The 14,747-nt window shown below is 39.4% G+C and overlaps 1 protein-coding gene across 4 annotated transcripts; it reads left to right on the top strand.

Moving 5' to 3' along the window:
* Nucleotides 1-22: 22 nt before the first annotated feature.
* Nucleotides 23-12,805, top strand: LOC124875591 (gastrula zinc finger protein XlCGF57.1-like). Of its 4 annotated transcripts, none has more exons than XR_007040071.1 (3): nt 23-447; nt 547-767; nt 883-1,858. XR_007040071.1 is itself a non-coding variant. In XM_047377830.1 (3 exons), the coding sequence occupies exons 2-3, from the start codon at nt 653-655 to the stop codon at nt 11,856-11,858; spliced, it is 1,317 nt and encodes a 438-aa protein (XP_047233786.1). In that variant the 5' UTR covers nt 23-447; nt 550-652; the 3' UTR covers nt 11,859-12,805. The 4 variants fall into 4 exon arrangements, 3 of the variants coding, with proteins under 3 accessions (XP_047233786.1, XP_047233785.1, XP_047233787.1); XM_047377830.1 differs by lacking the exon at nt 883-1,858 and adding an exon at nt 10,657-12,805 and having other exon boundaries at nt 550-767; XM_047377829.1 differs by lacking the exon at nt 883-1,858 and adding an exon at nt 10,657-12,805.
* Nucleotides 12,806-14,747: the final 1,942 nt, after the last annotated feature.

Raw genomic sequence — 14,747 nt, 5'->3', positions numbered from 1 at the left:
GGTTGAAAGAGGAAGTGGTTTTTCGAAACTTCCTTCCAGCTTGCTGTCATCGGGTATAGGACTGTTAGCTTGACTGTCCTTACAGAAAGCTTTCTTAAAGTTTGTGTAAAACTAGTGTTTAAATTACGCCTCAGACTCGATAGTCTTGGTGTAAATGTCGCTTCTAAGTGTTTGTTTTTACCCGCTGTGATTATTTCTAGCGGCAGTTTGCTGTACAGAGTATAATTAGCCTTGTGTGAGCGGACTCCGTTAGCCTCCGTGGAGCTAAAGCAGCTAACAGCAGAGACTTTATCACAGTTTCCGATGTTGAAGCCTTGAAATGTTCACATTCTGAGTTTGAGAGACTGCGAGAAAAACCACATCGTCTGTGAACACCTCCTGTACGTCTTGTTGTTCAGCTGAGGACCGAGAGACTGGACCTTATTGGACTCAGAACCTCTACCCAAGGTATCAGACTGTCCGCTCTGCAGCATCGCTTCAGTTCTGCTACGGTTAACATTTTCTGTTACTTTATTTGATTAGATGCTGATTTGTCTGTGATTCCAGCAGAAAAACGGCATATCCAGATTATATGCCTGAAGCCTTAACCTACTAGAACATGTGAAGCTTGCAAACAAAGATCGTGGAAAGGGGAATCCCAAGTGGATCGAGGATGAGTGAGATGATGAAGGTTGTAGCAGAAGACCCCGGTGGGTTCATTGTGGTGCCTTCAATATCTGCAGCATCCACATCAGAACTGGAGCAGACCCGGGACAGCAAAGACCTCAGTAAGTGACAGACATTAGTTTGTCTGGATTGGGGCAAATGAAAAATGGCTGGTGGTCTGAAGATAGAGCCCACTTGTGATAACTGTATTTTTCCATCATGTCTTTGCTTCTGCAGCTTTTTCTGATTTCCAGATGGGCATTAATCTATAGCACAGGTGTCAAACTCCAGTCTTCGAGGGCCGGTGTCCTGCCACTTTTAGATGCATCTCTGCTTCAACACGCCTGGATCAAATAACTGGCAGGACTCTGGAGAACTTGACTGCAGGGATACATCTAAAAGTTGCAGGACACCGACCCTCAAGGACTGGATTTTGACTCCCCTGCTCTGTTGTAAGAACATTAAGTACAATGAGCCTCGGTGAAACCAGAGTTCATTTCTTCACCAGAAAAACTCCAATTGGATGCTCAGTAGATGATTTAATGAATAAAATGGTGAAAGTGCCTTCCTCCTAGTGCAGTCTATGAAAGACTCTAAATAAGCTCCGTTATAAAGGTCTTAATAACTGCTGACACTGCCTGTTGCTGTATCCTCAAAAGAGCATCATTCATAAAAGGGTGTGGTAAAAGTAAGTGTTGAAGCTGTTGACTCCAAGTTAGGTCAGACAGTTTTTAATATTGTCATATTTGTGAACAGATAGAACCTCTTTTCCCTCTTGTATCGCTTATTATCAATGCTGTAGGTCTAGATATGGGATACCTATGTGGCTGAAGTGTCCTTGTTGAAAATGGAGGCCTACCTGTTTACTAGTGCCCTTCTGTTCGATGGGGAAGCAGCTACAAAAGAACTACGCGTAAACAATAATAGACTTTTATAATACTTTACTGGAGTGTGAAGATGCACTAAAATCTCATTTCATTATGTACCTCTAATTGAAGTTAGGGTAATGTATATTTTTGGTAGGCTTCGTTCAGGATAACCAAATATTTTTATTGCTTTACTCAGAAGTGAACAAAGAATTTTGCAAAGTACATTTTATCATGTTTTTGAGCTTAGGAGATTTGGTTTGCTTATTTTCAATAAACTAAGGATAATCAGGTATAGCCGAAGTCTGGATAAATTATACAACAATAAAGCCATCTGAAATTGTCAAGGTTGTTATTTACAAATTTTTGAATAAGACTGCGCTGAGTCAGTTGAGGTGGTTTGGACATCTGTTTCTGATGCCTTCCCCGGGAGCTGTTCCAGGCACGTCCCACCAGAAGGAGGCCCAGAACACGCTGGAGAGACTGTCTCGCTTGGCTAGCCTAGGAACGCCTCGGGCTTCCCCCAGAGGAGCTGCAGGAGTTGTCTGGGGAGAGGGAAGTCTGGGTGTCCGTCACCCGGTCCCGGATAAGTGAAAGACAACAAGTATGACAGCGCTAATGTTTGAGAATAAAAAAGATGCTTACATCTCTTTGGAGTTGTTTTAATATATAGACAGTCCAGCTAACAAATTATCCCAGAATGCACCTTAAAAGTTAAGTGGTTGGGATAACCCTTCTCTTAAGAATCCTGCCGACATGTCTGCTGCTATCCAGCATTTTTGGATGGCTGATTGTTACTACGAGTCGCAGGATTTTTCTCCAGTACCACTGGTGTTTAAATTCAGCTTGAAGTTGTTTCAGGTAAGTAATAAAGTGTTGGAAAATGCTGAAAACATTTGGTTTGTTCCTTCTTTCATTCGCCATTGCAACTGTAGCACAATAAGAAATCTTAATTTTCCTTAAATAGCGGAGTTTAGTGATAGCCCAGAGTCCTCACTGTTTTGTTTTGGTGTCATGTTTAAAAGTTGCACAACAGACTGTAGCTCTGCACATAAATGTACTCCATGTGTTCAGGTTTAAAGGGGCGCTCTATTAATTCATTACACCTGCTTGCCGAACCCTAATGGCTATTCTGAAAATTTTCGGTGTATATTTGTGTACCTTTACTAGGGTTATCAAAATAGTTAATATTTCAGTTCAATCAATACTGGAAAAATTTATTATTCACAGATACTCCTTTGTGACAAAATCAATGTATATTGATCCATTTACATTTGCCAAATTGTGGCACTTCTTCCTGCTTATTACCAGAGACATAAAATTTGAGTTTAAACATGGCGGATATATCCCAAAAAAAAAAAAATGCTAACCTCTTTCGCCGACAAGGCAAGCACCACACCGTTGTAGAGAGATAAATGGACAGGAAAAAATGAAAAGCAAAAGGATGCCACATGCTAGCTGTGCCTAGTGCTACAAACTCGGGCTATGACTGTTGTTTGAAAGCAACTTTAAAAAAGTTAGTAAAGCTCCTATATCTGCAGTATGTTAGCCCTTTTTAGTCCGTGAGGCAGACACCTTGTCTACTTTTAAGGCTAGGCTTAAAACGTTTCCTTTTTGATAGAATGGCTTAGGTTGTCCTGAGCTATTTCTGTAGTAATGCTGCTATAGGCTTAGGCTGCTGGAGGACATAATGACCACTTTCACTCTCTGCTACATTCTCACGCTACTCTCTAATTTTGTTTTATTTGCTGTTATTTCAGCTTTTAACTTTGTGTTCTCTCTGTTTTTTTTCTTCCTAAAAGCTACATCTGACCTGGCTCTGTTTAGCTGTGGCCCCTTCCTGGAGGGGGGCATCGGCTGAGCTGCTGCAGCCAACAACTTAATGCTCACCTTTTACCGATGATACACTTGGCCCTGTCTTTCAGTGTTTAACCCTGTTTCTCCTAGACATAGCTATTGGCTGAGCTTATGCTGTAACTAACTGTATGTGGTCTCTCTCATACTGTAGACCTGAAAACTGGCTCAGAGTTCATCTGCTTGGCTGGCTGTCTCTCCTAGATGAAGCCACCAGAGGAGCTATAACCATTTATGTTTTACTTTTCTTTCCCATAGAAAGTACTCCTGGATCAGTGCTTCTGTGTTATTTTTTTTGTCTCTGATCTGTTCTCTCAAACCCCCAGTTGGTCGTGGCAGATGGCCGCTCACACTGAGCCTGGTTCTGCTGGAGGTTTCTTCCTGTTAAAAGGGAGTTTTTCCTCTCCACTGTCGCTACATGCATGCTCAGTATGAGGGATTGCTGGAAAGTCAACGCCAGTGACTGTCCACTATCTCTACATGCTCATCCAGGAGGAGGGAATGCTGCAAGTCACTGACTCGATACAATCTGCTGGGTTTCCTTAGAAAGAAAACTTTTTAACCAATTTGAATAAATAACTGAATCTGACTGCACTGTTTGATAGTTAGGATTAATTGGAATGTATGTACCTGACTTGAAATCTGTATGAATTGACTTTGTAAAGTGCCTTGAAACGACATGTGTTGTGAATTGGTACTATATAAATAAAACTGAATTGAGAGTGTTACTGTGGTACAAAGTAACACAGGACAATGTTATACAGCTGACTGAAGCTTTAAGATCTTGCTGTCTTGCGTTAATTATCCCGGCCAAAGATCTGTTTTTAACAGTTTGCGTTCCCCAGTATTTTTTCCTCTGGACCAAGAAGACATATAGTAAATGTCCTGTAATTGTATAGGGCTTTTCCCAAGTCTCCAGAGACCCCAAAGTGTTTCACTCTACATTTTAGTCATCCACACACACATTCACACATTGACAATGGTAAGGTACATTGTAGCCACAGCTGGCCTGGGGCAGACTGACAGAAGTGAGGCTGCCATACACAGGCACCACTGAGCCCTCTGACCACCATCAGTAGGCAAGGCGGGTGAAATGTCTTGCCCAAGGACAACCGAACAGGCAACCCACCGATTATAAGACGAACCCCTGCCACCATCGCCACGGTCGCAGATGTGTTTTTGTGCAGGCCAGAGCTACCGTTCCAGATGAAACATTGATTCTTGTGCAGCTTCGACTGAATGATGGTGTTTTTTTTCTTTTAAAGTTGACCTGGCTTCCTTTGACCAGCTTTTAAGACAACCATTGATATTGATTTTTACTTGTCAAAGTTATTTTGGGATAATACAACAGTTCCATGCTTTGGGCATTGTTTATTCTGCGGTGTGCTATTTTTCTTATCTTTCTTCCCGTCTCCTGCTTGTTTCTAGTAGTGTTGGTCGTGAACAAAACAGCTCTTAGATGTGAACTAGTTCTCTAAAAGGACTCAGGGTTCCCATCACTACTTGCTTCCCGCATGCACCTCGTCCTTTCTAACAGTTTAACAGTCAGTGACCAAGGTAACAGTCTTACCACTTTGGATGCGAACTAGCTTGTTAAGTTAGCCTGGCTCCCTCTTTGCTGTCACTGTTCTGAGTAGCTCTAAGTTAACCTCGTCATCACTTCATTTGCCCGTACATCTCTAGTATTAACTGACAATCATTTCAGGTTAAAGCCTTATTTCTGGCATTAACTCTTATCATGGTTCCTCTTATTCTCATTTGATCCAAAGCTTTGATAATTTCATCTTTCAGTTGTTCATTCCTCATCAATTGATTAATCTATTTTACTATTATTATTTTTTCTTTGTGCAGTAGTGTAGTTAGTTTCTAGGTGTAGGTAGAGAATTTCATTAATTGGCATATTTGACTGTAAGGCAAGACATATTTTAGTTAATAAATTCACACTTATATAAAGAGAATAAATAGAGAATAAAATATATTGAAATTAATCTTTTTTCCAATTTTTTTATTTTTCAGTTTCTGGTTTTATTTTTTTTATTTTTTTTTTTGTCTTCTAAAATGGTATCAACTATTTTACTTGGTATTGTTATCGAGTTTGAAATTTTAGTATCGTGACAACCCTAACAATTGTACCCTTAGTACCTTGGATTAGACTATGGGTGACAAAGTATATTTTGCTATTTGGATGGACTCTCAGTAGTTGTGACATTTTGATGATGGAAAAGAGGGAAGAGATAGGAAATTGTGGAGTAATTGAAATCAGTAGTGCAGTCCTAGTCTGTGCAGGCTGACTTCCATAGAAACCAGGTGGTGAACAGGAACAGTTAGATAAAAAAAAGACGAAGACTCTAAATGATAAAGGAATTTTGTTTTGTCCCTGTTAAGTTTTAAGAAACTGGCGGAAAAGCTGGACTTGTTTTTATGTGAGCATTCGCAAAGGGAGTTCAGAGGAAGAGTAGAGGCCGCTTTGGTTGAAACATACAGATGGGTCTTATCTACATTGCAGTTTACACTCTCTTCATGTTAGATCATTTGGAATTAGGTAGATTAGGAACAATAGAGGCCGCTGAACGGAGCGCTGAGGTAAATAGGATGTAACTTGGTGAATTTGATTTTGATTAACTTGAATGCAGCCAGAGCCATATATTATTTAAACTAGTTCAGTGGTGTATTGATAATGCCAATGGTTAATCTTTCTAAAAGGAAAGTGATATTAGAAAGGCTGTACTCAAATCAAAACGAACAAGATCTGTCTGAAGTCTAGAATCAGCTGTAGTGAAACGATTGATTTTTAAACAGTTCTGTTTCAGTGTTGTGGAGACGCCAGAAACCAGACTGAAAATTTCATCAATGTTATAACTTGTCCTGTAAGACTGAATATGAAAATCAACTGTTTTTTCTCTTGAATTTTTGACAAATGGTAAATTAGACATAAGAACTAAGTTATTAAAATTGTTTGGATCTGAACCCTGTTTTTTGTGAGGATGGGGGTTATGGCAGCAGATTTGAAGAATGAAGGAACATGAAAGTCTAAATGATTTTTATTTTGTCCTCTTTTAACCCAATGGGCCTGATCTTCAAAGATTCTAAATCAGGAGCAGTAAATTGAAAAATAAATTTAAATAAATTGCTCGTGCAATAAGTGGGGGTTGCAGGGGCAATGGATAACGGGTGCAAAAATGGTGCAGATTGCCCTTTTTAAATGAGGAAATTGCGTGTGCTACTGGCTGTCTTCTACTACCCCCAGCGGAACTACAGGAAAAGCCAACAAATCCTCTGCTGTGGTGCTTGAAACATGCAGCATTGTTCTGCATCATGAATGATTCAGTTGCTGATTTATTTCCTCCTGCTCCAGCTTTTCTGGACTGTTACATTTAGTTAACTTTTGTCGCTGCTATTCACAGCAACAGGTTTGTCATCACAGCCTCTGCCCTGCCTTTGCCTCCCTTGAACCTTTTAATTTGTGTCAGACTCATCGTGTTCTTTTTTTTGAGAGCGTTTGAAGAGTTCAAAGTTTGTCATAAACAACTGCAATATTTAAGCCTGAATGTAATATTTGCAAAATAAAACTTCTTTGTTGTAGGAGTTGGCTATCTGTATATTATAGCTTTGCTCATTTTAAAACATAACATCACATAACTGTCCTGCAAAGAATACAATTTTAACATTTATGTACATAAAAATAAATTATTTTCCAATGATTGTACTGAATTTGTTTTGATTTGCCAACATTTGAACAATATATAACATGTTTGAGTGTTTAAATTGTTCCTAACTCCCTCTCATTCTGCAGGTTTACTGATGATTCCTACAGTTTCTAAAAGTAAATTGGAAGGCAGATCTTTAACCAGCTCCCAGTTTTAGTCCGAGGCAGACACCTTGATTAGGCTTAAAAGTTTAGTTTTTAAAGGAGCTTAGTGGTTTAAGTTATCGTGAGTTATCTGTAGTTATGCTGTTATAGGCTTAAGCTGTTGGAGGACATACTGACCATGTTTCCTTCCTCTGCTACTTTCTCCTACTACTCTCTTTTTATACATTATCTGCTGTTATTGCTGCCATTAATTTTATTTTCTCGCTGGATTTCCCCCCTCTTTTGAAGCTTCAACCAGTCTAACAATAATTTGTCTGTCTCCTTCCTTATTCATGTTTTCTGTATGGATGATGTACTTAACCCTGTTTTTCTTTGTTTAATCCTGTCTTTCTCCCTGATAAAATCATTGAAGAAGCTACTGGTGTCACTATCTACATTCGTTTTTGTGACAGCCCTGTGGGTAACTAATTGGTTTGAATTGCTGCAAGAACGTATCCAGTGGTTGGAGTGCACCAGGCATACTAGGTAGAAACACCTGAGTTGGTCCTTCACCTCTATATTCAATTCAATTCAGTTTTATTTATATAGTGCCAATTCACAATACATGTTGTCTCAAGGCACTTCACAACAGTCAGGTACATACATTCCAATTAATCCTAACAATTGAACAGTGCAGTCGGAGTTAGCTTTTTATTCAAATTGGATAAAAAGTTTTTCTGTCTAAGGAAACCCAGCAGATTGCATCCAGTCAGTGACTTGCAGCATTCCCTCCTCCCGGATGAGCATGTAGAGACAGTGGACAGTCACTGGCATTGACTTTGCAGCAATCCCTCATACTGAGCATGCATGTAGCGACAGTGGAGAGGAAAAACTCCCTTTTAACAGGAAGAAACCTCCAGCAGAACCAGGCTCAGTGTGAACGGCCATCTGCCACGACCAACTGGGGGTTTGAGAGAACAGAGCAGAGACATAAAGAGAACACAGAAGCACTGATCCAGGAGTACTTTCTATGGGAAGGAAAAGTAAATGTTAATGGATGTAGCTCCTTTAGTCGTTTCACCTAGAAAGAAAGAACAGATAAACTCTGAGCCAGTTTTCAAGGTTAGAGTCTGAAAGAGAGCACATAGAGTTAGTTACAGTAAAAGCTCAGTCAATCGCCATGTCTAGGAGAGAGAAAGGGTTAAACACTAAAAGACAGGGCCATGTGTATCATCGGTAGAGGGTGAGCATTAAGTTGTTGCCAGCAGAAGCTCGGACGATTCCCCTCTCCAGAAAGGTGTCACATGCAGACACAGAGCCAGGCCAGGTGTAGCTTCTAGGAAGAGAAAAGAGAGAACAAGGTTAAAAACTGAAATAACAGCAAATAATGCAAAATTGGAGAGTAGTGTGAGAATGTAGCGAAGAGGGTGAAAGTGGTCGTTATGTCCTCCAGCAGCCTAAGCCTATAGCAGCATAACTACAGAGATAGTTTCAGTTCAGATTATTTAATTAAACGGCGCTTATTTACAACAATGTTGTCTCAAGGCACCTCACAAAGGGTCCCACTGATGGTCATTGTTATACTAAAAACCACAATGATTGGGATACCTCTCTCTGTCAGACTGATCACAACCATTGGAAAAGAGAAGGGGTCATACAGGTAGCAGAAATGGAGGGTGTGTTTGCACCTCAGCAATAACTGAGCCAGTTTAGGCTAAACCTGACTCCCCCTTACTCCAACCAACAGGGAGGGAGGAAGGCGGAGGTAAAAAATAAGGAAGATAGCCCAGGATAACCTAAGCCACTCTAACTATAAGCTTTATCAAAAAGGAAAGTTTTAAGCCTAGCCTTAAAAGTAGACAGGGTGTCTGCCTCACGGACTAAAATTGGGAGCTGGTTCCATAGGAGAGGAGCCTGATAACTAAAGGATCTGCCTCCCTTTCTACTTCTAGAGACTCTAGGAACCACCAGTAAACCTGCAGTCTGAGAACGAAGTGCTCTGTTAGAAACATATGGAACAATCAGATCTCTGATGTATGATGGAGCTAGACCATTAAGGGCTTTATATGTGAGGAGGAGAATTTTAAATTATATTCTGGATTTAACAGGGAGCCAATGAAGGGAAGCTAAAATAGGAGAAATATGATCTCTCTTTTTAATTTTCATCAGGACTCTTGCTGCAGCATTTTGAATCAGCTGAAGGCTTTTAACAGCATTTTGTGGACATCCTGATAGTAAAGAATTACAATAGTCCAGCCTTGAAGTAACAAATGCATGGACTAGTTTTTCAGCATCACTCCTGGACAGGATATTTCTAATTTTGGCAATGTTCCAGAGATGAAAGAAGGAAATCCTAGAAACCTGTTTAATATGGGATTTAAATGACATGTCCTGGTCAAACATAACACCAAGGTTTTTTACATTATTATCAGAGGTCAATTTAATGCCATCCAGGTTAAGTGATTGACTAAGCAGTTTCTTTTTTAAAGACTCCGGTCCAAAGACAACTCCTGTCTTGTCTGAATTTAGAAGCAAAAAATGTAACGTCACCCAAGTTTTTATATATTCAAGACCTGCTTGTAGTCTATCTAACTGGTTGGGCTCATCAGGATTTATGGATAAGTAAAGCTGAGTATCATCAGTGTAACAGCATATAAAGGCCTGGCTGCTTTACAGCAAGGGGGGAATGGTCTTATCTCTCCCCCTTTTGGCCATGGTTGTCTTCCAGGTTTTGCTTTGGTTTGGTCTGGTCTGCAGTTTAGTTTGCTTAATTTAACACTCAACATTTACATTCAACATTGTCACCCATTCACATTGACATGACTGATTTTACTGACTCCATACACTGAACTATTGTTTTTGTTAATTTATTCCAAATAAATATTTGTAAATCGTTCTCTGGTGTCCTTTGCGTTTTTTTGTCATAACCCATGAGCCATGTTGTGTTCATCTTATAGATTGTACTACTAGTACCGTGCTTACATTTATCTCTGCTAGACAGTCACCAACGGATTTACTGCTTCCATTAACTCTGTGTAATTTTAAGGAGAAAGTTTTCTCCACCCATACTTCTATGTTTTAGTTTTGTGTGTATCTCCCTTCTGTCCTGTCTGTTGCATTTTGAGCCAGGTTCTTCTACACTTTTATTTCTGTTAAAGGGAGCAAAGCCTTTACTGTCTCCAAATGCTTATTTGGGAGAAGAACTCAGTGACTAAGCATAATCAGTAACTCAGTGCAATTAGGTTTTTTTTGTATAAACTAAAAGTGACTCCATTGTATTATATCAGATGATAAATTAAAATGTATGTAGTTGTATGACTTTATGATTCGATTGAAATAGATTGATTTGATTAGACAATTGAATATGAAATGGACCTGCTTTGAGATGACATTTGTTGTAAATTGCTACTACAGAAATGAATTAAATTGAAAAAGGAATGTATTTTTTCTGTGTAAATTATCTTTACAAGCATTTAGTGATATGTTTTACATTGTTTCTAGTCCGTCAGATGATGGTGTTCAAAGAAGAGGTTCCCCATGACTGGAACCCCAATTTGGACCAGCAGGGCCCAGAGCCTCCCCACATAAAGGAGGAAGAGGAGGAACTATGGATTCGTCAGGAGGGAGAGCAGTTTACTGTGAATAATGAAGATGAAGAGAAACCTCAGTTATCAGAACTTCATCAAATCACAATCAAAGATGGAAGAAAGATAGAACCTGGAGGAGAGGATTGTGGAAGACCAGAATCAGGCAGCAAAGATGATCTGCAAGGTTATTCACAGCAAAGTAAGGCGATGATGAATAAAAGAGCTATGAGATCTAAACTGTGTTCCACCTCTCAGGTTAGTGTCCACACAGGAGATAAACCATTTGGTTGCAACATTTGTGGCAAAAGATTCAGACATAAGACTTATGTTAAACTACACATGATGATTCACACTGGAATAAGAGAACATAGCTGTGGTTTTTGTGGTAAAGGCTTTAAAGAAAAACGTTGCCTTCAGACACATATAAGACTCCACACTGGAGAGAAACCATTTGCCTGTGACGATTGTGGTAGAAGGTTCCATGCAAAGACGAGTCTGAAGAGTCACCTGGAGGTCCATTCTGGAGAAAATCCTTTTTCTTGTGATGTTTGTGGTACAAGATTTAAAAGAAATGGAAATCTTAAAAAGCACATGAGGACCCACACTGCAGAGAGGCCTTTTGTTTGTAGTATTTGTAGTAAAGGATTTTCACAACAAATTCATCTGAAGAGCCACATGAGTGTTCACACAGGAGAGAAACCGTTCATCTGTAGGGTTTGCAGTAAAGAATTTTCACGACAGGGGAATCTAAAGAGGCACATGTGTGTTCACACAGGACAGAAACCATTTATTTGTGGTGTTTGCAGTAAAGGATTTTCAAAGCAAAATTATCTCAAAAACCACATGGAGGTTCACACAGCGCCGTTTAGCTGCAGTGATTGCGGTAAATGTTTTGTGGAGGAAACACAGTTAAGGCAACATATGAGACTTCACACAGAGGAGAGGCCGTTTGGCTGCGATGTCTGTAAAATCAGGTTTAACAAAAAATATAATCTTAAAAGTCACATGAGACTCCATTTGGGAGAGAAACCATTTGTCTGTGGAGTTTGCAGAAAGGCATTTTCACGACATGGAGATCTGAAAAAACATATGTGTGTTCATGATAGCTACAACTAAAGATTATTTTTGTTTAACTCATCTGACAGTACTTTTTTGATAAGTCAGTGATTATTAACCATCTCTTATTTCTGTGGGCACAATTTCATTTCTCGGTGCTGTTGAATGTTTTACTCTCTTTTGTCAATGTTGTACAACTGAATTTCACTATAATAAATCAACATTGTCATAAATTACCGCAGTCAGCTAAAATAATTACTTATGAAATAATATTTGGATTATAATGTTTCTTTTTTAATCATGAGTAGGGTCATGCTGGTGTGATCGGATCACAAGACGTGCCGTAACAACAAAAAGTGGACCACTGGAGTGCTATTCAAAATCACAGAATTTAGACTCTCTGTGTTTGTTAAATGTTGCTGCATCTTGTAAAACTAGAGATATGATCAAAATTATCCAAGTGGGGGTGCATCGACGCAACCCATATACGGAGGCTTTAGTCCTCGACGTGGCAGTCCCGGGTTCGAGGCCTGGCCCCGGCGACGTTTGCCGCATGTCTTCCCCTCTCTGTCCGCCCCCATTTCCTGTCTAGCTACTGTCAGAAAAAATACCACGAACAATAAAGTGTAAAAGATCAGATGTGTAGGGCCTCGCTACCTATCAAGCTAAGAATTCATGGGGAGGTTTTTAGCTTAATTTTCCCTTTTATCTGAACACCTGCATACATGAGGAAAATGTTCTTGCTGTTTTACTTTGGGTTATATTTTAGGTTTATTTGTTTTGAATAGTCAACAAAATGAACAAAGAAACTGTTTAAATATACAGGTTTTCATGGGAAATGGTTTTATATTTTCATGTTTTACTGTATTTTAATTTGACCTTTACATGTTCATATTTGAAGCCTTTGTTTACGTTTTCATGTTCAAAAACTTCTTTTTTGAGGTTTTTACTGCAGTTTGGTATGGAGGACCGATCCTGACAAAATTAAAAATAAAAGCAGAAATATATATATTTTGTTTTTCCCATTTCCTTACACATGCGTTTTTCATCAAGAAATGCAAATGTTTTGTTTTTCCTTTTCCTTAAACATGCCTTTGTTCTTTTGACATTTCCTCGCCTCTCTTTTTCCTTTACCGTATGCATTTCTGCTTCATTATGCAAATGAGGAGGGCTGCCTTCTTCTCTCCAGCTCCTCTCCTATTGGTCAATATACAGGAAGAAGGAGGATCCATGTGCAGGCCGAGGGTGTGTCCCAAATCAGGGGCTGGATCCTTCCAAGTCCGTACTGTCAGATGCTGCCAACAAATGTGTCCTTCTTTTGCCCGATTTGAAGGATGACTTGTGAGTATCCTTCGTGGTCCATCTTTTCCCATGATTCATTGCGGGTCGAAGCGTTTTGGTCAAACAGGGGCAGCCATGGCGGACCACAGTGGCAAAAGCTGTGAGTAAACTGTGAAAAATTACACTTTCTGTGACACAAATGAACTTTTACAATGTTTTTAGTGCGGGAATATAACTGTGTAGACGTGAAAAATCTGCTTGATTTATCAAGACATCGCTTAATTTCAAACGTGCTCCGACGTGTTCGGAGTTTTCCACTCCCACCGTAGTAACTGCCGGTTTGCTTCGCCAGTCCTACCGGTGGTGGGGCGAGCTAGACCCAGTAGAGATCTGGCCATACTGTCGGCACTGAGCTCCTGCTGCCAGTCATCACAGTGAACGTTAAACACAATTGATTTCTAACAGTTTATGTTAGTATTATTTTAATGTATTGTGTCATTTGTTCATGTAAGTCGATTTGACATTACAGGTGATATTAAAGTTAACCTGAATAAATGGACGATTTTATGTAATCCTACCGTATCGCTGGAGTGTGATTGAGAATAAATAAGCTTTTAAATATTCATTTTTGATTAAGAAATATGCTATATGTGTTTTTAAAAGTATATTTATAATTCAGCTAGCATTATAATTTGTGATTCCAGGTACAGCTGAAAAGAAATACACTTAAATGCAAGCAAATCTCAATAAAGAAGTGAAAAATTTGAAAGAACTTGTTTTAGGCATTTGCATAGAAATATTTTAATGTATTCTCCAAATTAAGACAAATGTAAAATTAAAAAAGGCTTATTTTACACTGATATTAAGCAAGATGTTTTTTTGTTTTTGTTTTTATTGTTTAGGGACAAAGGAGCAGACAGGCCAGTTTATCAATAAGCTCAGGGGTGAGAACCACCACCTTTTTACTGGAGCTAAAAACTCAGCAACTGTGGCTTGGAGGTACAATAACAACATTCTTTGCAGTCAGTTTCTGTCCAGTTTCAATAACTCCTATCTTTCTAACTTTCATAAATATCCATCCAGTGATTAATATACTTCTTTTGGTTTTCCCTCTTTCTTTTTGCTTGTTTAGGACAGTTCTGGAGAAGATGGGCCAACAGGGGAAGGTCAACCCCTTGCAGGCCCAAAACAAAGTGGGACAATATGAAAAAGAAATATAAAGTATGTTCAGAAGTTCTCATGTCACACACAAATAAAAAATATTTCTAAAAGTCTTATTTGTTTCTCTGTTTAGTCAACTCTTTTTTTTCTTCCTTCTAACTTTAGGATTGTAAGTATCCAGGGTCAGGAGAGGGAGTCAGTGAAAAGCCCACTGCTGCTGTTGGCCCTGGTTTGTCTTTATGGATGAGGTGTTGGGACAGAGGTCTTCCACAACACCTCCTGTCCTAATTGCCTCCATCCCTGAGGACACTCCAGGGCCAAGCGGAGCGGTGGGCAACCAGATGGAGAAGGAAGACAGTGAGCCAGCAGGAAGGGATCAGAAAAGAAAGAGGGACAGAGATTATGGATTTGATCAGGGAGGACATGAGGGCACAGAGAATGGACACATTGTTTTCCATCTTAGAAAGAATGGTACTGAAATAAGGTGCTATATAAGAAATAATATTA

This window comes from Girardinichthys multiradiatus, chromosome 10 (assembly GCF_021462225.1).
Source record: "Girardinichthys multiradiatus isolate DD_20200921_A chromosome 10, DD_fGirMul_XY1, whole genome shotgun sequence".
Classification (NCBI taxonomy): Eukaryota; Metazoa; Chordata; class Actinopteri; order Cyprinodontiformes; family Goodeidae; genus Girardinichthys; species Girardinichthys multiradiatus.
This window is presented reverse-complemented; position numbering and strand designations above follow the sequence as displayed.

Excerpts from the sequence above, each read along its gene's own strand:
- LOC124875591 (XM_047377830.1), top strand. The coding sequence starts at position 653 with ATGAGTGAGATGATGAAGGTTGTAGCAGAAGACCCCGGTGGGTTCATT. Across the intron at positions 768-10,656 it reads CCGGGACAGCAAAGACCTCA|TCCGTCAGATGATGGTGTTC; the intron begins GTAAGTGACAGA and ends CATTGTTTCTAG.